The 27,563-nt window shown below is 34.6% G+C and overlaps 3 protein-coding genes and 1 pseudogene across 5 annotated transcripts; 2 read left to right on the top strand and 2 right to left on the bottom strand.

The window, feature by feature from the left end:
- Positions 1–432: 432 nt before the first annotated feature.
- On the bottom strand, positions 433–2,509 carry LOC112323570 (60S ribosomal protein L24). Its single transcript, XM_024582210.2, has 5 exons — positions 2,426–2,509; positions 1,349–1,424; positions 1,144–1,245; positions 858–1,006; positions 433–754 (listed from the first exon to the last, which is right to left on the bottom strand). The coding sequence occupies exons 1-5, from the start codon at positions 2,434–2,436 to the stop codon at positions 601–603; spliced, it is 492 nt and encodes a 163-aa protein (XP_024437978.1). The 5' UTR covers positions 2,437–2,509; the 3' UTR covers positions 433–600.
- On the bottom strand, positions 433–8,544 carry LOC7484389 (60S ribosomal protein L24). 2 transcript variants are annotated; one of them, XR_008056982.1, is made up of 6 exons: positions 8,402–8,544; positions 7,684–7,759; positions 7,482–7,583; positions 7,197–7,345; positions 6,871–7,094; positions 433–523 (listed from the first exon to the last, which is right to left on the bottom strand). XR_008056982.1 is itself a non-coding variant. In XM_002318786.4 (5 exons), the coding sequence occupies exons 1-5, from the start codon at positions 8,410–8,412 to the stop codon at positions 6,941–6,943; spliced, it is 492 nt and encodes a 163-aa protein (XP_002318822.1). In that variant the 5' UTR covers positions 8,413–8,544; the 3' UTR covers positions 6,780–6,940. The 2 variants fall into 2 exon arrangements, 1 of the variants encoding a protein (XP_002318822.1); XM_002318786.4 differs by lacking the exon at positions 433–523 and having other exon boundaries at positions 6,780–7,094.
- Positions 8,545–13,986: 5,442 nt separating this feature from the next.
- LOC7484390 (homeobox-leucine zipper protein ANTHOCYANINLESS 2) lies at positions 13,987–19,915 on the top strand. 2 transcript variants are annotated; one of them, XM_024582834.2, is made up of 9 exons: positions 13,987–14,088; positions 15,357–15,571; positions 15,698–15,815; positions 15,906–16,577; positions 16,929–17,030; positions 17,104–17,316; positions 18,403–18,577; positions 18,681–19,048; positions 19,139–19,915. In XM_024582834.2, the coding sequence occupies exons 2-9, from the start codon at positions 15,366–15,368 to the stop codon at positions 19,529–19,531; spliced, it is 2,247 nt and encodes a 748-aa protein (XP_024438602.1). In that variant the 5' UTR covers positions 13,987–14,088; positions 15,357–15,365; the 3' UTR covers positions 19,532–19,915. The 2 variants fall into 2 exon arrangements, with proteins under 2 accessions (XP_024438602.1, XP_002318231.3); XM_002318195.4 differs by lacking the exon at positions 13,987–14,088 and having other exon boundaries at positions 15,229–15,571.
- A 484-nt stretch (positions 19,916–20,399) lies between these two features.
- On the top strand, positions 20,400–22,347 carry LOC7482095 (protein ROOT PRIMORDIUM DEFECTIVE 1-like; annotated as a pseudogene).
- Positions 22,348–27,563: the final 5,216 nt, after the last annotated feature.

Raw genomic sequence — 27,563 nt, 5'->3', positions numbered from 1 at the left:
TCGGATTTGACAGTAACCATTTCCTCTTCCTATCTCCATGTGGTCGTATCTTGTGAAATTGACATATCAAGTTTAACTATTTTAATCTACGTGCTCTTTTAAATTGTGTTATTTTAATTTTAAGGGTGAATTAATGCCTTATTTTGTTCTTAAGGTTAAATAGACTTTCTATGACTGTCAAAATTGTCTTTTAGAGTGAAACATTTACGCTTCATCCACTATTACTCATACACGCTGAAGCAGGTTGCTTGACGCCTGGAATACGATAACAAGTTGATTGCACAAATCTCATACCATAAGCAAGGTAGAACGAGAATTTCGTATGAAGCCATGTTTTCGATTCTTATCATGATATAGGAACTGCAGGTCGGCAAAAGAACCTATGAACACACAACAATCCCCAGCATTGGCAGTGCGTGCAATCCATAATAATAAAATTCAACAACTTTCAAACCATGGCTAATTAACGCTGAAAGAGAAAAGAGTAGGTTAACTCTAAAAGAACAAAATGGCAACAATAGACCTTGATCCATGTAAAATATCCAATACAAAATTCTTTAACGAGTTAATACTTAATAGGACAACAAAGAAGGAAGGATTTCACCGCTTTCCTCCACCCCCGCCAAGCTTGGGGCCCTTTGGTGCAGCGCCCTTTGGCACGCTACCTTTGCTGCTCTTTTGTACCTTGGCTGTTACCTCAGCCTTCTTGGCTCTCTTCTCATCCTTTGATTTCTTAATCCTCTCCTTAATTTCACTGCACAAAACAATCATGCATTGAACAAACAAGTATATCAACAAGTGTCACCAGTGACTCAACGATCGAAGCACATTGGAAAAACCAACAAAGAATTACATACCGGAGTGCAGCCTCCCTTGCAGCATCACGAACTTCAGGTTTCTCAGTTCGCTTCTTCTGTATGACCTCCAAAGTAGCACCTACAATGGACCTTGAGTAAGGTTTTTTCGTGGCGCGACGCCTCTTCTTAATAGTTTCTGCAGCAATGTCCTGTGATTATTAGGAAAGCAGTGTCAAAACCAACATATACCGCATCATGATTTTCTATCTGAAGAAAGCAGTCTTGCAAATAGAAGCATTATGCATTCGTCATTAAAAAGTTGATAGAAACTAACAAAAAAGGTCACCTTTTTATGCTGCTTCCTGTACATAGCTGTCCAGGTTAGCTTTGAGGGCTTCAGCCTGTTGTGGAAGTACCTCTTGCATTTAGAATTGGCAAAGAGGAAGACCTTAATTGATTAAAGAAAGAGTACTTAGTTTCACAGCCTGTACTGGAAGGTGATGGAAAATAGAAAGAAGATGCGATGCCTTCAATACCAAACTGCATCTTACCTGGGAATCTGAGCGAATAAATCTGATACCCTTGCCAGGATAGATCTTCGCCCCACTGAAGCGGCAGAGTTCAGTCCTGGTCATCCGGGAAGAAACCATCAGTATTATTACAAAGAAAATCTATTGTCAGGTCAATAAAAGTGCTCCATTCCAGAGAACGCATGCTTAATATTTATCATGATTGCATATCTAAAACATCAATGACTTCATTTGCATGATTATGCAAATCTCAGAAATCCATCAAATCCTCAAACCCCTCTGCATATCCCCAAAAACTACCTATTACTCTTGACTGCCAGTTCAATGACTAACAAGTCATATATTCTTGGTAACATCAAGGTGTTGCACATTCTTAAAATCAAACAATAAGAAACCCAAGTATAACATTCCAACTAGAAGACCCTTTCAAGTGCATCGTGCATCACTAAACCTTAATCTCTCATCCCAACTTCAATTTTATTCAGATTTTGGCCATTTTCTTGCCGCCTTCTCTATGTTATTGCTGAATTCCCTTCCTGCCATACACTAATCACGCTCAAGACACTCAAACATAAATCCTAACTCGATGCTGTTCCAAGGAGCTGAACACTCGGGCTACATAACAAACATCTTAGTCTTAGTCTGGTTTCTATTGATCACAATTATATGGCAATTCAACTCATAATGTCATATCAGTATTTCCAACTACCTTACTAACATATAAACAATAAAAACATTCACTTGAAATCCATGCCAGAAATCCTTCTACTCTTCAAAAATGTATACTCTACCCATCACCAAAAAGCTTAAAACTTTCATAGAGACTGCATTTTTGAAGTTTCATAAAATTAATCAAGCTCGCCTCCTTTTCCTTGTACTATAACATAAAATAGTGGCTCTAATGCTAAATTTGTAGCTCACAAGTTCAAAATGTCATATATTTGTAAGCAAAACCAAGATGGCTCAAATTCAATCCAACAATTCAGGACACTTAAACACTTGAAAAGAAAAAAACCCATAAAAAGAAAAATGCAGAAAAATAAAAACTCATTTTCCATTGATGCTAAATGGAAGAACAATGGAGAGAAAGGGACGTACTTGAGAACCATGACGGCAGCAGCTACTGATTTTTTTGGCAGGGAAGAAGGAAGACTAGACTAGGGTGTAGTTTTTGAAGATATATTTTTTTTCCTAATGGGCCAATAAAAGGCCAGACTGCAACTTTGAGGGCCTGGTTCTTATGTTCGTGGGCCATTGTAATTTACATTGTTCATAGGCTTGAGATTTAATTGCCCCCCTCTAATTTGATATTTCACAAATTCATCCATAAATAAGTCTACTTTTTTATTCATTTATTATTATTATTATTCAGGAGCATAGCTGTAAAAACAGAACTGGAACAGCAGATCCACCTAAAACTAGAGTAATTTGAACTTGTTCAAATTAAAGAAAAAAAAAATTTCAGCTAATCCGATAAAAGATCGAGGTTTATTTGTTAACTCGATTAAAACCCAATTCTTAAATTATTAAATTTTTTTAATTAAAATAGTGTTATTTTAATTATTTTTAAAATTTTATGAGATCAATTCTCCCGATCTGTAATTTAGGTATTGTTCTAAATCGACTCTCAAGTCAGGTTTTACAATTATATTAAGAGTATGTTTGTTTTTGTTTTAAAAAATTATTTTTAAAAAATTTTAAATTTTTTTTAAATAATATTTTTTTAGTTTTCAGATTATTTGGATGTACTACATTAAAAATAAATTTTAAAAAATAAAATAATATATTATTTTAATACAATTTTAAATAATAATAAAAAAAAACTTTAAAAAGTAATATTTACATCCTACCGCGAAAGCTGTCTTCTTTATGAAAGTAAGAGATAGAAATCGCGCCCTACCCCAGTATGCTTTCTAAGCTCGCTCACAAAGTGGGGAGTTGGCTCAAGAATTGAATAGGTTGGTGTATATATACAGACGAGCTACATGTTTTGAGGTAATGATAAGCCCTAGCTAGCTACGATCTTTGTTACAAGAGTAGCAAGCAAGTGGAGGGAGACGCTCAATATATTTCTTAAGAGAAGGAACAAAACAAGAAACTAGATCTTTATGGTACGCTCTTGGGACTCTTCGGCAATAGGGAGTGCGCGCGGTCTTCATCTCCAGGAGAAAAGCATCGAGTGCGCAGGTGCAGCTCTCGACGACAAAACCAATTCATTTGCTCGTGAAGTTATGGTGGAATGCAGCAAATCCCCAGCCGTGTACTGGCCCTCTCCTCTACACGTTCGTGAACCGATCGAGAAGGTTAAACATCATAAACTTTTTCAGGATTTCGCTTTTCTTGGAATTGGAAGAAAAGGATTGAAAATGACCATTCAAAATCAAACTTGAGATTTCGAAAGGCTTCGTTTCCGATTAACAAAATACCCCTTCCTTTGAGAAATCCAACTGTTTGAGCCATTTCTTTTGGGTGATTTCGACTTCGAAAGGCATGAGCCCCAATCACTTGTAAATGGGCCAATGCTTCATTGCTTGCAGCTAATGCAAGTAATGATGAGATGGTAAGAAGTTTTCACCCTTTTTTTTCAAGTTTTAGCTATCAAAGTATGAGGGGAAAAAAACGATTTGTTGACTGATATTGGACATGTTTTTCACCTGGACCTTCATGTTCTTGATAACTCATTTGAAAATATTTTTTAACTTATTACTTTCTGATGTAATTGAAATTGTTTTACATCGCATGAGATGCATGAAATTTAAGTTGCTTTGAGTCTTGACCTCATTTATGACGAAGAAAATCTATTAAATTATAAAGATATTCTTCTTTCTTTTTCATATTGTGGCTTGCAGCAAGCAAACTCTGCTAAACTGATATGGTAGAGATGGAATAGAATACTCACAACCTAGCTAAGCAAACTCTGCTCCTGGGCTTGCAGGATGTCCAGCGGGCCGTGGGGAATAGTCGTGGTGCGCGTAAGCTGGCCCGGACACCCCATGTAAATCAAAAAAAAAAAAAAATTAGCCAGGGAAGTCGTGCCAACCAGTTGATGATCATTTTGGAATGATCTATCAATGCTGCTAACCCTTTCTTTCTTTCTTTCTTTTTATTTTTTCCCTTTACTTTTGAGCTGGAGAATCAAGAATTCTGCCTTTAATGGTTCCTTCAGCAGTTGAATTGAGGAGGAGGAAAAGGAATAAAAATAAGAAGGGAAAGAAAAGGAAGAACAAAGTGTGGAAGCTTGCAGGGATCAAAAGTAGGATTCCTATCTCCTTTGTTTAAAATTGGTGTATCAAAAGAAGCATCTCAATTTAAAAGTTTAAATTTTTAGATGAGGTTCCAAGATATAATTTATATTATTCTTTAACACCTCCCTTCAAGTGAAAGCTCTTTAAACTTGAAACTTGCACAGGTCCATGCTACCTTGTGCTTGATTTTTATCAAATAAATGAGGATGGTAATCAGATTCGAACTCGTGATTATTTGGTCAACAAGACTCTGATATCATGTCAAAAGAATTAATCAAATCCAATAACTTAAGCTTTTAAGTGAGATTCCAAGATATAATTTATATTATTATCTAACACGGTGGTCGTATCTTGTGAAATTGACAAGCTTACGAGAAGAATATGGCCTGATTTTATAGAAAGCCTACATAACAATGTAAAGTGAAACTAGCATTGTCAAAATGTGCATGCCTAGGTGATGAGTCAATTTTATTAAGTTTTTATTTATTTATTTTTATGTGGTTCTTTAAAACATATGAATTTTGCGTACATATCAGACTCAAAGCGCTTGGACTTGACAATGCACAAAGTCTAATATAACATGAGTCTGACACGCATGTCAGACCTAATACGCTTGGACTTAGCAGTCAGTCAGGTCCAAGATAATAATCATCCTTCTTTGGCATATGTAGGGGAATGATCGTCCTCCTTTGACATGTCCAGGAGAGTAACCAACCTCCCTTGGGTCTATCCCCAAGGGATAGAACTCAGTCTCTATAAGCTTAGCTACACTTGACGTCTTAAACTCTAATCTCCCTACACTTTTTTAGGTGTATAAAAATCCTTCAATGACCCACAATATTCTTATTAGGTAAAGAATATTTATCTATCATTCAATACTATCAGGCTGCAAGCCCTTTTTTTTATGGCTTATAAATACACCATGAGAGTTTCATGACAAAAGGTTCATAATTTTCAATTTTTGACTATATTTATATTTTCAGAGTATCTTTCTATATAATATTCTTGTATTTTTTCTTTCTAAAAAGATATCTATTTAAGTATTATAGAGTCCTCACTTCTATAAAAAAAAAAATATATTTTACAGGTAATAGCTACTAGCAGTTTTAACCAACCAATAGCAGTTTTAACGAACCAAGATCAAGTATAAGCTATCATGTTTTATTGCCAGAATAATTGGATTTTTATAACATTATTACTGGACAAACCAACAAGACCCAAACGAGGCCATTTAACTAGGGGCTTGCGTAGAGTGCAAGTACCAACACAGCAAGTAACTAGTAAAAATATATGTTTTTTTTTTTTTTTTTTGTATGTATGTTGATATATTTGTCTATATTCTTTTTATTCACCTTTAAAAATAAAAGTAAAAAGTAGGATTTAAAATAAAAAAGAATCATCACATTTGGCAGCCACGCTTTTCTAAAGAATCAGTACATCTTTTTGTTTGTTTCTTCTTCACTTCTCTCTCTCTCTCTCTCTCTCTCTAAATATTCATGGTTCTATGCTCCCAAGATTTTTACTTTTTTTATATATATATAAAAGAACATCTTCTTAAATCTCAGGTGCATCATTCATCAAACTTCACAACTATTTTTTTTATTGCCATATTTATTGTTTCTGAAACTTCAATTCCAAAATTCATAATTTTTTTTTATAACATAGTTCCTAGTTTTATTCAGGCCACCAACACCGAGTAAAACCCATTAACTTTAACTTTTGTTTTTAGATGTGTTTTCAAAATACATTTTATTAAAATATAAAATTGATTATTTTTTAATAATTTTAATATATTAATATTAATATATATATATATATATATATATATATATTATTTTAACACATTCAAATAAAAGTAATAAACGTTGCTTGACAGCTGACGCCTGAAGACATGACAAAAATCGAATCTTCAAGCATTTTACAATGTTTCCCAGGCAGCAAATTCAGATTTCAGTGCCGTATCAGTCAAGGCAAAGACTATCTCTTAATAGTCAAGAATCATCAATCGAAGGCCACATGCCTTGCAAAGATGGGTGTTCAGTTTAATCCTAGCAGGACCAACATGCATACTATAGGAACTTATCAAAACGGAAACCAATGAAGCGATGTTTTCGATTCTTATCATGATATAGGAGCTGCAGTTCGGCAAAAGAACCTATGAACACACAACAATCCCCAGCATTGGCAGTGCGTGCAATCCATAATAATAAAATTCAACAACTTTCAAACCATGGATAATTAACGCTGAAAGAGAAAAGAGTAGGTTAACTCTTAAAGAACAAAATGGCAACAACAGACCTTGATCCATGTAAAATATCCAATACAAAATTCTTTAACGAGTTAATAGGACAACAAAGAAGGAAGGATTTCACCGCTTTCCTCCACCCCCGCCAAGCTTGGGGCCCTTTGGTGCAGCACCCTTTGGCACGCTACCTTTGCTGCTCTTTTGTACCTTGGCTGTTACCTCAGCCTTCTTGGCTCTCTTCTCATCCTTTGTTTTCTTAATCCTCTCCTTAATTTCACTGCACAAAACATCATGCATTGAACAAACAAGTATATCAACAAGTGTCACCAGTGACTCAACGATCGAAGCACATTGGAAAAACCAACAAAGAATTACATACCGGAGTGCAGCCTCCCTTGCAGCATCACGAACTTCAGGTTTCTCAGTTCGCTTCTTCTGTATGACCTCCAAAGTAGCCCCTACAATGGACCTTGAGTAAGGTTTTTTCGTGGCGCGACGCCTCTTCTTAATAGTTTCTGCAGCAATGTCCTGTGATTATTAGGAAAGCAGTGTCAAAACCAACATATACCGCATCATGATTTTCTATCTGAAGAAGCAGTCTTGCAAATAGAAGCATTATGCATTCGTCATTAAAAAGTAGATAGAAACTAACAAAAAAAGTCACCTTTTTATGCTGCTTCCTGTACATAGCTGTCCAGGTTAGCTTTGAGGGCTTCAGCCTGTTGTGGAAGTACCTCTTGCATTTAGAATTGGCAAAGAGGAAGACCTTAATTGATTAAAGAAAGAGTACTTAGTTTCACAGCCTGTACTGGAAGGTGGCGGAAAATAGAAAGATGTGATGCCTTCAATACCAAACTGCATATTACCTGGGAATCTGAGCGAATAAATCTGATACCCTTGCCAGGATAGATCTTCGCCCCACTGAAGCGGCAGAGTTCAGTCCTGGTCATCGAGAAAGAAACCATCAGTATTATTACGAAGAAAATCTATTGTCAAGTCACTAAAAATGCTCCATTCCAGGATATTTATCATGATTGCATATCTAAAACATAAATGACTTCATTTGCATGATTATGCTCTTCCAAGGAGCTTAATACTCTGGCGATATAACACCCATCTTAGTCTTAGTCTGGTTTCCATTGATCACAATTATATGGCAACTCAACTCATAATGTCAAACCAGTATTTCCAATTACCTTTCTAACATACAAACAATAAAAACATTCACTTGAAATCCATGATAGAAACCTTTCTACTCTCCAAAAATGTATACTCTACCCATCACCAAAAAGCTTAAAACTTTCATAAAAACTGCATTTTTGAAGTTTCATAAAATTAATCAAGCTCGCCTCATTTTCCTTGTACTATCGCACAAAATAGTGGCTCTAGTGCTAAATTTGTAGCTCACAAATTCAAGTTTTAATGTATTTGTAAACAAAACCAAGATGGCTCAAATTCAATCCACCAATTCAGGACACTTAAACACTTGAAAAAACAAATACCCATAAAAAGAAAAACGCAGAAAAATAAAAATCATTTTCCATTGATGTTAAATGGAAGAATAATGGGGAGAAAGGGACGTACTTGAGAACCATGGCGGCAGCAGCTACTGATTTTTTGGCAGGGAAGAAGGAAGACCAGACTAGGGTTTGGTTTGAGAAGATATATATATATATATATTTGCTTAATGGACAAATAAAGGCTTTATAGTTATGGGCTTAAAAAGGCCAGACGGCTACCTTAAGTGCCTGGTTCTCATGTTTATGGGCATTGTAATTTACATTGTTCATAGGCTTGAGTTTAAATTGGCTCCTTGTAATTTGAAATTTTACAAATTCATCCACAAATAAGTCTACTTTTCTATTATTTGTTGTTGTTGTTTTTGTTCGGGTTATGGTTGTAAAACCCAAACTGAATTAGCAGGTTCACTCAAAACTTGACCAATTTGAACTAGCCTAGGTTGGAAAAAATACATAAGGAGGAAAAAATTTGGTGAATTGATTGAAAGTCCAGGTTTATCCGCTAATCTAATCAAGATTTAGTCCTCAATCCTTTTATTTTGTATTAAAATAATATTTTTTTTCAAACAAAAAGTTATAGGGTTGATTTTTCCAACTCGTAATCTAGACTTCACTTTGAATTAACTTTCAGGTAGGTTCTGAACAACTATTTTCATAAAGGATGGGAGTTGGCAAGGGAATATAATAGGTAAGTAGTTACCATATAAACCGAATAAATGAAGCTACCGCCTTAAATGGAAAAGTAGTCTTCTTAATGATAGTAAGAGATATAAATCATGCCCTATCCTAGTATTCTTTCTTCTATTCTTTCACTCGTGGTTAAACTTATCCGTATAGAAAGAAAAATGTTACGTGGAGTCTCGTTAGTTTCATAAGCTCGTTCATAAAGTGGGGAGCTGACTCAAGAATTGAAGAGGTTGGTATATATAGAAGAGCTACATGTTTTGAGGCAAATTCATTCATTCTCGAAGTTATGGCGGAATGTAACAAATCCCCAACCTTGTGTTGGCCCTGCACACGATGTTCGTGAATCGATCAAGAAAGTGAAGCATCATAGGCTTTTTCAAAGTTTATGTTCTTAAAAATTAGAAGAGAAGGATTGAAATGACTATTCAAAACCTCACTTAAGATCGAGAAAGACTTCATTCCCGATGAACAAAATACCCTTTCCTTTAAGAAATTCAACTGTTTGAACCATTTCTCTTGGGTGATTTCAACTTCGAAAACCAGAAGCCTCATTTTTGAAAGCCTACATAACAGACTTTTTGGTCCATTCATTCTAATGTACCCTTCCTTAAAGAGACTCTGCATGCTCATTCACTAGAGCCTCGAGCATCTGATTATTTTTTTCTTTTATGCAATTCCTAACTAGTCATAGTTAAGCCTAAGGACCGAAATGGAAGGTTTTGGGCTATCGGGGCTGTTAGGCTTCTTTCTCATGGAAAAAGATTTACATCCAACTCTTCTCAAGACTCGATCATTGGCAACATCTTCTAACTCGTTGAGTGCAGTAACCTATATAAGATAAGTCTGATCGTCTCCTACTTTTAACCAAAGTTCTCTGCCCTCTATTCTCGTACCGACTTAACCTAACTGAGTAAGTTGATCAATAGAGCTTAAAGGACTGATCATTATGCCTTCCTTTCTGACCGTTATAAAGGCTACAACTCGATGTTACAAGAGGCACTTTTTCTATAGCATTATCCAAAGGAGCTTTTTCTATAGCATTAACGATCTGGAACTCCTTACCTCGCAGACAACTATCTCATATATATATATATATATATATATATATATATATATATATAAATAAAGAGCAACAGTTGATGATCTAAATTTTGATCGAGACTTAATCACCACAATAATAGATTATGGTCTAAATCTTAGAGTGTCATCCTCCTAATTTTCTAGTTAGCAACACTATTATTTTCGAGTGTCATTCTCCCACTGGCCTACCACGACATGTTGCGATTAGTGGATTTAGAAGAACTAATTTTTATTGTGTTAGTTAAATAAAATAATATTAATTTCATATTATCCCCATGGTTATTAAATCTAATTTAAAAGCGAATAGGGTAAGACTTGAGTCCTAGATTAAGGAAAGTTAACTCAATTTAATCTATATTCTTAAAAAAAAACTCAAAACATCCTATTTTAATTAAAAAAAATATATCAAATCAAATATAGTCAACAAGGTTTGGACTGGATTGATTGGGTCATAGTTAACCTGTGTTTTTTACTATGCTAAAATGAGTCAATTCTTTTTCTTATTTTTTCTTCAACCAAGACCAATCTAGGCAGCCCCAAGACTTAAGATCCTATGTTTATTCACTGGCCATTAATTCAGATATTATAACTATGATTTTCTTTAACTGGAGTTTTTCTCATAAATGACGAATTTGAACCTAAAATTTTTGGATTCAGACATAATAATTGGATTACTTGTTTCGACTCTTCTATCTGAACTACCAATTACGTAAGAAAATGAATTTTACTTTTGTTAGTTTTTTAGTAAATACCAGTTTACAAGACTGCATTACACTGCAACTTGAATTAAAAAAATATCTAGGCGGCAAAGAATCATTTGAAATTATCATTAAACTTGGTTCAACAAGTTAACATTGAAAGCTTCTAACTTGACTCTTTACCTAACCCAAGTTTAAAATTAAACTATATAGAAATTATCCTGACATAACCTCATCAACATTACGAATCCCACAATAACTTTGAAATCTCTTTGAATTCATATTATATGAAAAAAAATACTCATCTTATATCCAAATAATTAAAAGCCATAATGTTTTTGAGATCTCAAGTTTTTGCCTGTATTCACATTTAATGCATGATCAATTCAACAAATGCCATGGATATGCAATTAATTAAGATGTCAAATTAAGATTTTCATTCTTCTCAACGATAATAACTTAGGATTTTTTAGTATTTTATTATTGTTTTATCTCAGGACAAAAAAAAAATTAAAACAATTATCTTTTATTTTTAAGGTATAAAAAATAGTTTCAAGACTATTCAATAAATAAATTTATTTTATGTCGTCTTCTCTTGCAACATCCTGGAATCTTCATGTTCATCTAAAGCATAAATTCATTCATGCTTTAAGAATTTGCAGGATTTTTTTGTGATACTTTCATATTTTGCAACTTTAGCTATAATAATTCCCTTTTAAGATTTATTCTTCTCTTTGATTAATTTTTTATTTGTATTGAAGTTTAGACAAAGATTTTCCTTGCAAAGAAACAATCCATAATCTTCATCACCTATATTAATCCCACATTAATCAACACAAATCCAATCCAATTATCCCAGATCACAATCTTACTACAATAAAGCATTTCTCCTTTATTCTCATCATCACACAACATTTTTATTCTTTATCAAATTCTAATTATAATGATTGGCATCCATAGTTTATAATCAAAACATAATTTAACTAATATTTAAATACTTAATTAAAATACATGTATTGGAAAACATCTCAAAATAAAACGCATGATCACATGTTATTTAGTTTTACATCTTTTGTCTAGATAAGTCTCCAATTACATGCAACACTATATTATTACATGCTTTCTTTGTTTAAAATAACAAAAGACGATATACCAGTTCTATTACTCATATCGGGACTGCGAGGATCCTGAAATTAATTAAGAAATTATAAAGATGATTATATAAATGAGAATATTCAAAGTAATATAATAATCAAATATATTGGTTCCTTTAACTCTCTTGGATATTTATCGCATTTCAAATGATCTCAGTAATTATAAGTTATCTTAACTAATTCCATGGTTGATAAAACTCAAGCTACCCATTATATTTATCAAACCATCTATTTAACCTCGTGATCGTTTTATATTTTTGGCCACCCGAGATGGATGCCTTAATTCCAGCAATCCCATTGGAAGCCTATATCTCCGACAATCCTTCATGGATGCCAATATCTCTGACAATCCCTCACGGATGCCTATCTCTTTGATAATTTCACACGGATGCCCATAACTCTGGCAATCCCTCACAGATGCTAATAAAACTAGCAATCCCTCATAAATGCCAATAACTCCATAAATTTTCTAATTTAACTCCTTTCATTTCATTCGTTCTTCCTTTTCTATTCCACAATCATGCTATTGAAATAAATAACTTGTACAACAAGAACATTATAACTAACTTAAATTGAGATGTTGAATATTTACCTGTAATCTGGTTATAACCGATTCCCCATACCCGCTGTTCTACTCCACCAATTTCTCCTATATCAATAAGATTTTCAATTTATCATCATCTTATTAAAACATAAGCATAATCTATACATATCAAGAAACATTAAACACCACATCGAAATCATTAGTTTATTCTCAATTCAAAATCATCTAATTAATTTTTTATAGTATTTTTCCCTCAATTTAACCGGTTAAACTTAACCACCATAATTTTTACCTATAATTTGACAATCTTCTCTCAAAAGTTCTCAATCATAATATTAATATAACCATTTCTTTGTTATTCAATAAAATAATTTACTTGCTATTAAATATCATCTATATAGCAATATACATTCTATATTACACAATTTCACATGCATTTTCACAAGTTAAGAAAAAAAATGTTCCTATTCTCTCCTTTTCTCTTGGCTGAAATACATAATAAGAAAAGGTAATCTTTCATATTCTTATACTAAAATTTCATGGTTTTCCATATATATATATATATATATAATATTAAATTAGGGTTTTACATCTCTTTTGAATTAAACATATTTTTTTATTTCTTTTGTATCCATCCCTTTTATTTTGAAACACTGACCGAATGCAAGTTATTATCAAAATCCAATTTCCCAAACCACCCTTTAAATTCTCTAACCATTATTTTCAAGTCTCATCTTCCTACTAGCCAACCATAACCGGTTGCAAACCCTACACTAAAATCTCAAGCTCACTGAAACAAAACCCACCAAGGCATGACAACATTAACTTTCCTTACACGCGCTAGCAAACACGCGTGGAATAATAAGGGGGCGGATATCACGAAATAGCGTGCCATGTAATAAAAAGGGCAAACGTCTTAAGTCCCTAACTTGTGAGGATAGTCTAGATAGGTCATCAATCTATTTTTACCTCAACCAGGTCCTTAATATATCAAGGAATTCTCAATCAGACCCCTTTCACTTTTAGTTCTAAAACTATTAAGTAATCCCATGAATATAACATGAATTTTATCCCATAATATTATTGTTTTTAATAATGTGAGACTCACCCGCTATATTAAATTATATATATATAAACAAAACCCTTTCTTCTTTTTAATTTTATAGTCTATTATATAACGTGATGTTGAATATCTTAGTAGATCTATATGTTTTTAATGGATTAAATAAAAACTACTTAATTACTCAATCATTCTATTAACTTAATTAAACTACTAGAAGGATTTAAATGAGAATTAATTGATATGTTAAGGATACAATCAAGAAAAAAACAAGTTGGAGACTTAATTGAAATTACCCCTAGAAGTTGGGACCTTTTTAAGTTTGCCCTGATAAAAATAGACAAATGGACCCACCAATTGACCTTTTTCATTGCCCTACAAATACGACAAGAGCATCCTTCCTCTCTTCTTCAGTTCTTTTACGTAGTTCTCTTTTTTGTGTCCCTCTTTAGAAATAATAAGAAAGAAAATCTTTTGTGAAAGGAAAGAGGCCATTCGAAGAAAAAAAAGAGAGAGAAAGAAGAAAATGTAAGTGAATTTAGCTTCATGTCTTCTATTTATTTATTTATTCTTGTATTGTCACATAGTTTTTAATTAACTTTTATATTTCCTCATGTTACTCTTAGTTTTTTTGTTGATCGGTACACACATGTAGCTAGGAATGATCATGAACAACTATCAGAATACTAAAAAGACCTTAGTGAGGCTAATTTTATGCTTCCTCTCTCTCTCTCTCTCTCTATATATATATATATATATATATATATATATATATATATATATTGCTTTCAAGTAGCATTTTTTCTTGTCTCGGTCACATACTTGACTATATATACATTTCGTTTTGTCTTTTACCTTTCTCTTATGTGTTGATTCAGAGAGGGAGGGAGAAGAAAGGATTTGATAGTTCTATGTTATCAATAGGCTGTTTTCGTTAATGTCGAAGAAAGTTTTTTTTTTTTAATTTTTTTTTTGGTGTTTTCTATAACATTCAGCTACCCTTTTACGTGTTTCTCTTTTCTAGCTATGTCACGAAAATTGAAGGAGAAGAAGAGAGGTCAACTGGGATTATTTATTTTTTTGCTTTTTTTTTAACAAAAAAGTGTGAGCCTATGAGATAATAAATTATTAAAAAGTGAGCCTATGAGATAATTAATTTATTAAAAAAGGGTCAACTTTTTTTTTTAATATAATTAATCAACCTTTCTAGTTCTTCACCTTTCAGGGTTAGTCTTTTTCAACAAGGACAATCACTTGGTCCGCATGCTATGTTTCTTGTATGCGTGCATGGAAATATTAGAGGCAATCTTCTCTTGTTGCAAAGATTTTCAACTTGATGAGATGTGCACAGTGTATACATGAAGAAAAGATTGGTTTTTGTTTCTGTTTGTACCTTTTATATTATTATCACTCCACAGGCCTATTGAGAGAGAGAGATGAGTCATCCATTATTAAGCGTTGACAAAGAAATAGGTTTTCTTGTTTCTATCTTAGAATAATATGAGCGTGGTTTTTTATTCTAGTTCAAACTTCAAGCAAGTGCTGGAAAGGTCAAAACTTGCGAGACAAAATCGAAGCCTACCTTTGTGGAAGTGATAGCTACCTTTTCAAGAGAAACTGGTGTGATTATTTAAGATAAAAGAAGTGGGGGGGGGGGGGGGGTAAAGGTAGTTAAGGGGTTTCAAGGTTTGTGACAGATATGGTTGCAGTGCACTGTAACAACACCATGCCTACTGGTGGTGCTTGGAATTAGATAATTTATGACCCTTATTGTTGGTCCGTGGGATTTTTTGCAGAAAAATAAGATGGATGGTCGTGGTGATATGGGTCTGTTTGGGGAACATTTTGATCCTTGTTTGGTAGGGAGGATCAAGGAGGATGGTTATGAGAGCAGGTCTGGTAGTGATAACATTGAAGGAGCATCTGGTGAAGATCAGGATGTTGGAGACGATCAAAGGCCTAGGAAGAAGTACAACAGACACACTGCTAATCAAATACAAGAGCTTGAATCGTATGAGTTCTTCCTTTGGCTATGTTATTTATGCTAAGAGATCTATGTATTGTGTTTACTTATCTTTGATTGAAAGATTTTTTTTCCTAAAAGAGCTTTGTTTCTATTTGTTTGTGATGTTAATAGTTTCTTCAAGGAGTGTCCTCATCCTGATGAGAAACAAAGATCAGAGCTTAGCAGGAGGCTTGGCTTGGAAAGCAAGCAAATCAAGTTTTGGTTTCAAAATAGGAGAACTCAAATGAAGGTAAATTGATAGACTTGTTTGTACCCTTTTAATTTGCTTCCTTCTATTTTCCCTCTTGAAAATTTTGATTTTGGTCATTTTGGACTTCAGACCCAATTGGAACGGCATGAGAATGTAATCCTCAGGCAAGATAATGATAAACTCCGACTTGAGAATGAGTTGTTGAAACAAAACATGAGTGATCCAATTTGCAACAATTGTGGTGGTCCTGTGGTGCCTGGTCCAGTGTCTGATGAGCAACAGCAGTTAAGGATCGAAAATGCTCGATTGACGGATGAATTAGGTCGTGTTTGTGCCTTGGCCAATAAGTTTTTAGGCAGACCCCTCACATCCTCAGCCAATCCTATCCCTCCGTTTAGCACAAACTCCAAGTTGGACCTTGCAGTTGGGATAAATGGATATGGCAATTTAGGCCATACAGACAACATGTTGCCAATGGGGCTTGATAATAATAGAGGGATTATGATGCCTCTGATGAAACCAATAGGCAATGCTGTTGGCAAGGAAGTACCACATGATAGATCAATATTTGTAGATCTTGCACTTGCTGCTATGGATGAATTGATAAAGATGGCTCAGATTGAAAGTCCCATTTGGATCAAAAGCTTAGATGGAGGAAAGGAAGTCCTGAACCATGAGGAGTATACGAGGACTTTTCCTCGCATTGGCATGAAACCCAGCAATTTTGTTACTGAGGCTACACGGGTGAGTGGTGTAGTACTCGTCAACATCTCGGCTCTAGTTGAGACATTGATGGACGTGGTATGCTACCTAACTCTTTGTGCTGTTATGAATTTTTCAATTATTTTTCTCTTAAGCATGAGCTCGTTACTAGGATTTGACTTCTGTATTTCATTTTTCTTAGTGTATTTTTGTGTCAAAGACAATATAACTATCAATTTTGAAGCACTTTGTCAAGATTAGAATAGTTTGGTGAGATTGTTTACATTTGTTTGTTTATGATCTCACGTCTGCTGAATCCCCTTATCTGAAAGGATGGTGCTGAGAAAGCTGCAAATTCAATCTTAATATGCTTCATTTATTCAACTAGAAATGGTGAAATGCTTCTAGTTTTGTACATGCATGGTAGCTTAACTGCTCTTCCATATACAGAATGGATGGGTGGAGATGTTTCCCAGCTTGATTGCTAGAGCTGCCACCACTGATATCATATCAAGTGGCATGGGTGGAACAAAAAGTGGAGCTTTGCAAATGGTATGCCGTTATCCTACATGTTCTATAGTCTTTTGCAGTGAAGCTGGAGTTTACGAGTGTTTTTCTTTTCCAGATACACGCCGAGTTTCAATTGATTTCGCCTTTTGTCCCTGTGCGTCAAGTGAAGTTCCTTCGGTTATGCAAGCAACTCACGGAGGGTGTGTGGGCTGTAGTTGATGTTTCCATTGATGCAAACCAGGAAAATCTAAATGCACAAGCCCCTGTAACCTGCAAGAGGCTTCCTTCTGGCTGCATTATACAAGATATGAACAATGGTTGCTCTAAGGTGATGACTTGTATAGATTCTTCGTTTGTTGTACTTGTATATAATTGTGGTTTCTTTATTCATTATGGTTGTGCACCAAAGATTCTCTCCTTGCTGTAATGAAATATATTATTAATTTACTTGAAAACCTGAGCTTTGATTATCATTTAACTAAAGTTTCTTCTTTGATTCAAATAAATTAAACTCTCCAATTCCAAAGCGAAATCTGCTTACTGCATGCATTTAATCCCATTGCTAGTTTCTAAGACGACGATATCACTTGCATTTGACACGCATGCGCGTACACACACATGTTTTTGATTCCTTGGTCTTGGATTCAGTGCATTCACAATCTTTCTATCCAGGTAAAGCCTTGTGGTTTTCAATCTTTTCTGTACACCTCCTTCATTTGATGTTTTTATTCCTATCTCTTCTGTTCTTCAGCTGTTTACTCTTGTTGTCCGTGAGGTAACATGACCCAGGTCCAATCATTATATTTTAATCTTCTGATTCCAAGTAATGACCTGCTACGACTGTATTATATATGATAGAATCACCTTCCTGTATATGTAATTGAAAAACCTCATGAAATCTTATTTTCAAGTTCTAAGAAGGATAGTATTTTATATTTTGTGCAATGCTCTCTCCTCATTTTGTCAATACTGTGCCTTGAATTTGTAGCTTTTCTTGTCCTTTCCATGGACTTCCTTTCGACGTGGTATGGAACTGCATGATATATGTTACTTTATTAGTCTGCTCTAACCATTGGCTGTAAGTCTATTTTTCTATGTATTCACCATTTCATTATTATTCTCACCATTAATGGAAGAGTTAAGTGTTTAACATCGCCAGAACTTTGAATTAAGAATAACTCAGCAGCATCAGAATTTTACAGGCTTCATGGTTTACTAATTAATGATAAAAACAAGTGAAACATTTTAAACTGTGTTCATAGAAACGTCTTCGTGGAATTGTTTTTATTTGAGGTGAATGGAACCCAGTAAACCAAAGTTTGATTGCTTGCTAAATAGAGGTGTACTGTTGATAGATGCTAGGAATATGCAGGTGCTTATATGTTCCAAAATGCTGACTGATATTAAAATGCAGGTTACATGGGTGGAACATTCCGAATATGATGAGAGTGCAGTCCATCAACTCTACCGACCCATACTTAGTTCTGGCAGGGGCTTTGGTGCACAGAGGTGGCTTGCTGCCCTTCAACGGTATTACGAGGGCATGGCAATGATTATGTCTCCTAGCATTTTGGGTGAAGATCAGACAGGTCTGGGAATCTGCTCAATCCTTTCTTTATTAATTTGTTTATTTTCTCGAATTAATATTGTTTGTGCCGTCTTTTGTGTTGTAATTATACTATAATGATACAGTGATAAATCTGGGAGGTAAGAAAAGCATGTTAAAGTTAGCACGACGAATGGTGGATAACTTCTGTTCTGGGGTTTGTGCTTCTTCTTTGCACAATTGGGGCAACCTTGTGGCTGGAAATGTGAGTGAAGATGTGAGGATTTTGACCCGAAAGAGTATTAATGAACCTGGTGAGCCAGATGGTATTGTGTTGAGTGCTGCGACTTCTGTTTGGCTGCCAGTTTCACGACAAAGGTTATTTGACTTCTTGAGGGATGAACAATCAAGGAGCCATTGGGACATTTTATCCAATGGTGGAATGTTGCAGGAGATTATCCAAATCCCCAAGGGACAGGGACAATGCAACCGTGTCTCTCTCCTGCGTTCAACTGTGAGTGGCCATAACCAACTTTCAACCTTTTGGTTTCTTAATTTTACCAAGTGTTTAATTGTATAATTTCTGTTTCTTGCAACTTTTTAGGCTGTTGATGCTGATGCGGGTGAGAACAACATGTTAATATTACAAGAAACCAGGAATGATGTCTCAGGTTCGCAAGTAGTGTATGCACCAGTCGACATACAATCGATGAGTGTAGTGACGTCTGGTGGAGACTCTACCTATGTGGCTCTCCTGCCATCAGGGTTTGTGATTCTTCCAGATAATTCATTTAGTAATGGTGAGCCCAGCAACAGCGATGGGAATCCAGTCAAAAGAGATAGCGATAGCAACAATGGAGGTGGATCGTTTTTTACTGTCGGATTCCAAATTTTGGCGAGCAACCTTCCTTCAGCCAAACTTACAGTCGAGTCAGTCGAGACGATTCATAATCTCATCTCCTGCACAATGCAGAGGATCAGAACAGCCTTCAACTAATGGTGGCTTCTTAACTTAGTACATCTCCTTTTCCTTTTCTTTTCGGACATACAAGTATACAAAGTATTAGGAAGGCAAAACAGATAGAATGGACATGAAATAGAGGGAGCTTGAAGTGGCAACTCTGCACAAGTAGGGTTTCAAGTCAAGAACAAACAGCATGGAGGTGATGTGTGTAGGATGACTCAGGATGTTACTGTCCATGCTGAGCTAGTTCTAACTTGGCGACATACCATGGTCTTGTGGTTCGGGTATTGACTAATTAGTTAGCCTTAGCAAATGTTTTTGTTTTGTCCTCTCGTATACAGAAAAACAGTATAGACATTGGAGACTGCTAGTTCTTTAACCTTTTGTGTTATGAAAACAGTTCAAGCTCTTAGGCAATCTGGTGTTTTAACTTACATTTTGCTTCACAGTTTTCTGCTAAGGTTAGCCTGAGTTCTTGCTTGACACCTGATCTTACTCTCGTGTGTTTTGTGTATCCTTTCTGGTGTAAAAACCCTAGTGATTAAAAAGGAACTAGAGTATATTAATCAACGGATTAACCTCGAAGATATTGTGGCAAAAGATCTTTAAATTTTTTATTATTATTATTAAAATAGTGTTATTTTATTTTAATTTTTATTTTTTTCAACTCCCGGGTTTTAAAACTAAGGTCTGAAAAGCTCAAAGAGCATCCTTGTGAGAAAACAATCCATTGCAAGTTTCAAAATTTCAATACAAAATCACAATTAGGCCCACCATTTTTCACATCAACAACTCGTAAATTGTAATTACACGCACTAAACGAATTTCACTTACCACCTCCAAGTTTTCCAAAAATTCATAATCACCCCTCATTACATTCACAACTTTCCATTTACCCCCACTCAATCATTTCTTGAATTCTTCCCAAACTCTCCTCCACTCTAATAGTCTGTCCTTTCCTCTCCCAATCACTCTCTGCTAAAACCCTACACCCTAAAAATCAAAACATAGAAATGCTAATCTGCATTGCTGTCAATCTCTTAATCTCTAAACACAGAACCCTCAAAACACTTGAATCCACACTCTACAACCTTAAACACACCAAACCCATGTCTCAACCGACATCAATTCCCAAAAAACAACAAAGGCTTCGTGACCATGGATTTGACAATTACATGGAAATCGAAAAAAAGACAAGAAAAGTCTTAAAAGTTTCAATCTTTAATACTTTCTCAGTACAAGCAAACACTTCCCATTTCACGTCTTGACAAACTCGCTGGCAGGTTGGGGTTTAAACACTTTGAAGCTGGTGCTTTTATCCTCAAATTTCCTCATGTTTTTGAGGTATATGAGCATCCAGTTCAACGTGTGTTGTATTGTCGCTTAACGCGTAAAGCATTCAGTCAGATTGTGCAAGAAAAGGAGGCCCTTTTGGCTCAAATTCCTGAAGCTGTTACCAGGTTGAGGAAGTTGATAATGATGTCTAATTCGGGCCGGTTGTGGTTGGAACATGTCAGGATTGCAAGGTATGAGTTTGGTTTGCCTGATGATTTTGAGCATTCTGTTGTTTTGAAGTATCCGCAGTTTTTTAGATTGGTTGATGCTATTGAGACTAGGAATAAGTACATTGAGGTGGTTGACAGAGACCCTAGATTGGTGGCTTGCGCAATAGAGAAAGTTAGGGAGCTAGAGTATAGAGAGAAAGGAATGGATGCTGAGGATGTGAGGTTTAAGTTTATGGTGTGAATTTTCCACCCGGGTTTAAGATAGGGAAGTATTATAGGATTGCGGTGTGGAAATGGCAAAGGGTTCCTTACTGGTCACCGTATGAGGGTATTTCAGGTTATGATTCGAGGTCAATTGAGACTCGGAAGAGGATGGAGAAGAGGGTGGTGGCGAGTATTCATGAATTGTTGTCGTTGACGGTGGAGAAGAAGACTACGATGGAGAGGATTGTGCATTTTAGGATGGCTATGAATTTACCTAAGAAGTTGAAGGACTTCTTGCTTCAGCATCAGGGGATTTTTTATGTTTCAACTACAGGGAATCATGGCAAGCTTCATACGGTTTTTCTTAGAGAGGCGTATAGGAAAGGGGAGTTAGTTGAGCCGAATGATATGTACTTGGCGAGGAGGAAGTTGGGTGAGTTGGTGGTGTTGAGTTCAAGGAAAGCATATGTGGATAGGGGGTTGGTTAGATATATGAGGAACAGAGAAGACGATGAGATGGAGCATTTTAGGAGAGAATGGGAAAGACGGGGAGAGGGAGTATGGTTTGAACTTAGACTTGAGTTGTGATGTTGGTTCTGATTCGACAGATGAGGAGGACAATGTTGATGACATTGAAAAGGCAGAGGAGGCTCAACTAACTGGTTGGCTACATAACATTGGTGGTATAAGGAATCATTTTGGCTCTCAGTTGGCAAGCATCAACAATTACTGAAAATTTACTACTCCTGGGGATGATGAGGCAAAGCAGTGAATCTCAATTATACGCATCCGAGATGTTAGAAGAAGCGAATTAAATGGAATTGGGTCATTGAGGAGGACTTATATTTGCGGGAATACTATTGGTTTTTCAAGTGGCTTCTGTGTTGTTTCATTGCAATGTGATCCTTTTTGTGAACTGAAGTTACAGTAAAATTCACTGTGCTTGATAAACTGTAAAGGCTTCCGCTTATTTTTTATTAAATTATGTGGCCTTTGCATATCCACATGCATATTTGATCAAATGGTTGGCATATTCTTCTTTCCTTGAATTGCTGTAGAGTGTTGCTTGCTTATAAATTGAAAAATTTGTCAGATTGTAGCACTTGTCAGACATGGAAAATGTATGTTAATAATGAGCTATCAAGCCTTAGTGCCTATCTATATTCAAAGTTGAACATGATCAAAATATATTTCAAATCCTGAAGTAATTCTATTATATTGTCTTGCATGATGGTTTCTGATTCCACCACAGTGGTCACAGTAGGATGGCTGTCACCTCTCACCAATTTCTGGGACCCGATATATTCCAAGTACTATCAGAAAATTGGCTTTGAACTCCGTAAGCATTCTAATCTAACGACAGCTAATATTTGGTAACAATTGCCCAGCTGTGCTTGGCAGGTACTAATCATCAATCTGTGAGCTTTTGCATCCATTTCCAGTGTTTATCTTGTCTCTATGCAGATTTGCCACTGGCTGTGCTTAAAATTAATCATGTGGTCTAACAATGCTTTTTTTTTTTTGGCTCAATTGTATTTCAATGCATTCCTCTTCTTCTTTCATAATATTGCCGGGTTTTTTCCCCAAAAATTCTCGTGATTTTAACAGCCTTCTTGCTTGTACAATTCATGGAGCTAGTTGACTCCTTGCGAGGAGATGAGCTCAACAAGCATTGCCAAGTTTTCAGTTTTATGTAGAAGGATGTGATAGGCAGCTTTGTTCTTGGTGGCATGGTTTTCCTTTCATGAAGGAGCGTTGGATTGGTTAGCTAAAGGCTACCTCAGTTTTTGTTTACTTTCTTGCTCATGTTTGCAGTGTAGCCAGCGACTGAGATTCTGATGACAGCTCACTAACAGTGCCTTCATGAGCAATCAATTTTATGTATGCATGGCCACTCTGGTATCCAAATTAGTGCCCCCGGCCCCAGCCTCAACAAGTAATTAACTTAGAGGACATTTTATGCAAGAGGAAGTGTTCAAATTGCCCATGTCATCCAGGATCACGGTGATCTCATGCCCTGACTTCAGAATTAAGGTTTCTATACTGACATTACAGCTTGACTAATATATCACAGTAATATAACAACTGATTTTAACTGTCTCAATTCAAATTAGTTGTTTGCTTTATGAACGTATTTTCCTACATGCCATTTGCATTCCCACCTATATGATGTGATTTAATTGTACATTGTAACTGTCTTGTACCATGTGATTAGTTTTATGGAAATTCTCAGATTTGGTGTGATAGGTCTTCGGCTTCCCTTCTGTTTTGCCTCCTTATGAACAAAGCAGAATTTCCTTTTTAGTTATCTGATTAAGAAACCCTCCCCACCAGAGAAATTAACATTTAATTTGGTTGAGATCAGGTTACTTAGAAATCATTGAACTGTTTCAGATTTTAGGAAGACTAACATGTGATATATATGTGGATATATTCATGTTTATAGTGCTCGTATGCATATGCAAGTGTCTGTATATGTTGGGATCCTATCAAACTCTCCAAAAAATTGCAGTCCTCAAATTTTAGGAAAGAAAAGTAAATCAGATAAAGAACTCTAATTATTTAAAATGCAACATACCATAAGATACCAAAAACTTGTGTAGTTACAAGTTACCTTAAACATTTCCCACAAGCCAGCAATTCTTGGTTTTAGATTCCAATTGTTACATATCATCTCTAGCTCCTTGCCATCTTCTACCCTGTGATTCCACCATGTTGGTTGTAGGCAGTCACCAATTTCTGGAGTCCAAGATTTAGCGAGAACCGAATGCTAGTATCTTCTTGTTTTTTTCTTTTATGTTCGAAGTATAGTCTGAAACGTAGGGCTTTGAACTCCATATGCATTTCTAATCCAAGGATAGACAATTTGTGATATGAATTGTCCAGTTGTGCTTGTGCAAAAATCAACCATCAGTGCATGAACTTTTGTATTCATTTCTTAATGTTTATTTGGATCTTTGCATTTTTGCCATTCACTATGATTTAACAAATAGAAGATATTCAATCATTTTCCCCATTTGTATCTGAATGCAAGCAAGCACTCTCCCTGCACTATTTTTTTTTTTAATTTACAAGTTAATTCGGTAAAAAGTACTGATTATACCCTTTCTTGCTTGCAGAAATCCCGGAACTAGTTCGACTCATATCTTGCCATGATTTGAGATTTCCTTTTTATCATGCGATCAAGGAGTGGATTCAACGAGCAACATCATGTTTTCAGCTACATCATATGGATGCGACAGCCTTTCTTCTAACCAAGTCAAATGTATCTTCTTCCTGACATTATTTTTGCTTCATAAAGGTTCCATGGATGGTTATCTGGAACCTATCTCAATTTTTACTTACCTAAATACAAGCCTGTGTTTCTTGCATAGCCAGCTATTGAGATTCTGCTGACAATTCACAAAACTAAATGATGCCTCAACAAGGATATAAGCAATCTCCGGCATCCAGTTTAGGATCCACTATAGGAATAACTTGGCAGACAGTTTATGCTTGAGCAACTTTACAGATGGGCCTCCTTCATCCAGTATCTTGGTATATTTTCTTACCTCAGACTACAGCAAACACCCTTTTGCTAACCTTGTACCATGCTGAAATTACTGCTTGACTGATGTCCAGCATGTCTTAAAGTGGACGCTGTCTGGCTTGGATCTTTTGTAACATGTGACTAATTTTATGGTAATTTTCAATCTAGCATACTTTTACTGAATCAAGTTTGCAGGTCTGGTGGGTATATTTGACATCAAACCTGAACAGATATAAATGAAAGAAAAGGCCCTTATCAAGTGACTGATGCAAACGTATGATCCACGTCTGTTTTCACTTGGACTAACCCTAGTTGCTTCTCCCACCTGTAAGTTGTAACCATGGAAAACTACAGATACCAGTATCTAGGGGTAGATCAGCAAGGTTCAAGACTACTGACTACCTATCATGAACAATTATTAAATCAACTGCCATGTGTTAGCACCATCAGTCTTTGAAGGGGCATGCTCATAAAACCTTGATTTGGTCCACCACCAGAGAGCATTCATTTCTATGGCCATGAATTTTGTTAAACACATCATTAACAATACTTTTTTTCTTTTTACACATTTAGATGATTAATGAGGTATGCTTTCTTCGTGATTATCAAGGTTCAAGATTTCAATAGTTGTCAGAAATAAAATTTTCATATATATTTTTTTTAGTTTTATCATGGATTAATTATTTTTAATCAGATAAAAAAATGGATTCAATCTTGATGTATGAAAGCTGTCAAAAATATTATCATTTTCTTACTTTCAAGAAATAGGTTTGTCTACATAGATTATATTCTCATGTATCCTTTCATGTTCTATAGATAAATCCATGCTGAAATTGTGTGCCTCCATTTATTCTTCAAGCAATTTATTAGACTTGGAATCCAATTTTGTACATGGAAACTTGTTATTATCCTGTACTACACATCATTTGAATTGCAGGTATTTTCGCTAATTAAGAGATTAAGAAGAGAAATGTGTTGCTCCCATTAATGAAGTTCAAATTTTAATGATCTTCCATGGGAGAAGAATTTTAAAAATTAATAATCAAATACATAAATTCTGCACATTAAAATGAACTTTGAAGGCACTCTACATCAATTTTTTTCTTGCGAAGAAACCTCTCTTACACGACAAACTCTCTCCTTTTCACTCTGCTACTCGGTTGCAATTTGGCAATAGTGCTATGGATCGGTTTATTTTGCGTATAATACCTTTTAAGATGTATTTTCCATATCTTTTCATGTTTATTTTTGAAATTATGTTTGTTTTTTATAAAATATTTTATAGGAAAAATAATTAATGAAAAACATTTATAATTAATCTTTAATTTTAATTTATTTGCTATAAAATATTTTACAGATCATGAAATGTTGTAAAATATTTAAAATATCATCTAACTATTTCAACCATTATCACCATCTTTTCATCCATCACCCCTGCCATCTCATTTCTCACCAACACCACCACAAAAAAAAAAAATATTTTACGAGAAAATATTTTCGGGTCAAACATTAAAAAATATTTTACATATAAAATAATTTACGGGAAAACATTTTACATGTACGATATTTTTTATTTATAAAATATTTTATGCAAAAAAAAATAGACCCTAATATCATAGTAAACTTCTACTTTCTAAAATTCTAATACAGTTTGAAATATTAAAATAGTATTTAGTTACTATCTTAAAAAAAAAAAAAGCAAAATAGTTGAGATAAAAAAAAAGTGTTTATGTCTTTTCTATTTTGAAATAATATAACTATTATGAATATAAATTTAATTTATATCTTTTTTCATCCAATTAAACATATTTATGCCCTTTAGGTATTAGTTTTTTTTTTTTCAAACATATCAACCAAACATAATCTAGAAAAAACATATATTTGCAATTTGCCAATTTTTTCTTTATCATTAAAGGAAGAAAATAATACTCGACAAGGAATAAACATTTTTTCTACTATTGTTTCCACTTCCCATCTAAAATTCTAAATTAAAGGAGGAAAAAAATAATAATTTTAGAAATTGGTCTCCAAAATTTCCCGGATTAGATCACCTCCCTATCAAGTCCATCTCCAATCAAACGGCCCACATCTCACCAAACTTAACCTAAGAATTTTTGCGTAAATCCCTATGTACGAAGTAATCTCATGTGGTGTCCTCCACTTCATCTACAATCAACAACCATTAATTGCCGTCTGATTCAAGCATGGTTTTTATAAATGCTATATATGTATGTATGTATATTATATTAATATTAATATTAGAGTACTATTTATTATATTAGATTTTAAAAATATAAATATACATGTCTTGGGATAAGTTTGGATTGAGTTTTGGATCAGATTTGATAATATTTATATTTTATTTATTATCTTTAAATTTAATAAAATAACTATAAAAAACCTTATTTGTTCAATACACTTAGTTTGACATCTATATATATATATATATATATATATATATATATATGTATGTATATATATATATATGTATGTATGTATGTATTTTTAAATGATTAAAAAAATAAACATGGCCTAAGAGTGTCATCTCCACATTTAATGCTGTTCGGGTCCCACGGTAGGGCCTTTGATTACATGATTGATGTGGTCTGTATGATCTTTCCTGTCAACAGATTGTATGCTCTCTGATTTCCTTTTGGCCCCATTTTTAATTGACTTTATTGTCAAGTTTTGTCCCACAAGTTTGGAATAAAAATATATTATCAAAACCTCGTTTATTTGGATAAAATCAATTATACTATAAATATTGGTTCTAGTTAGTTCATATAAACCCTAATTTAATATTCTAATTGCCAGTCTCAAATTTTAC

The sequence above is a fragment of the Populus trichocarpa genome, chromosome 12 (genome assembly GCF_000002775.5).
Source record: "Populus trichocarpa isolate Nisqually-1 chromosome 12, P.trichocarpa_v4.1, whole genome shotgun sequence".
NCBI classification, from domain to species: Eukaryota; Viridiplantae; Streptophyta; class Magnoliopsida; order Malpighiales; family Salicaceae; genus Populus; species Populus trichocarpa.
This window is presented reverse-complemented; position numbering and strand designations above follow the sequence as displayed.

What these genes read in the sequence shown, in the direction of transcription:
- LOC7484390 (XM_002318195.4), top strand. Translation starts at nt 15,321, where the DNA reads ATGACCCTTATTGTTGGTCCGTGGGATTTTTTGCAGAAAAATAAGATG. An exon ending in CAAATACAAGAGCTTGAATC is followed by an intron (nt 15,572 to 15,697) that starts GTATGAGTTCTT and finishes TGATGTTAATAG; the next exon opens with TTTCTTCAAGGAGTGTCCTC. An exon ending in TTGAGACATTGATGGACGTG is followed by an intron (nt 16,578 to 16,928) that starts GTATGCTACCTA and finishes TTCCATATACAG; the next exon opens with AATGGATGGGTGGAGATGTT.
- LOC112323570 (XM_024582210.2), bottom strand. An exon ending in ACAGGAAGCAGCATAAAAAG is followed by an intron (nt 1,007 to 1,143) that starts GTGACCTTTTTT and finishes TAATAATCACAG; the next exon opens with GACATTGCTGCAGAAACTAT. An exon ending in GCAAGGGAGGCTGCACTCCG is followed by an intron (nt 755 to 857) that starts GTATGTAATTCT and finishes TGTTTTGTGCAG; the next exon opens with TGAAATTAAGGAGAGGATTA.
- LOC7484389 (XM_002318786.4), bottom strand. An exon ending in TTATTCGCTCAGATTCCCAG is followed by an intron (nt 7,584 to 7,683) that starts GTAATATGCAGT and finishes TAATCAATTAAG; the next exon opens with GTCTTCCTCTTTGCCAATTC. An exon ending in ACAGGAAGCAGCATAAAAAG is followed by an intron (nt 7,346 to 7,481) that starts GTGACTTTTTTT and finishes TAATAATCACAG; the next exon opens with GACATTGCTGCAGAAACTAT.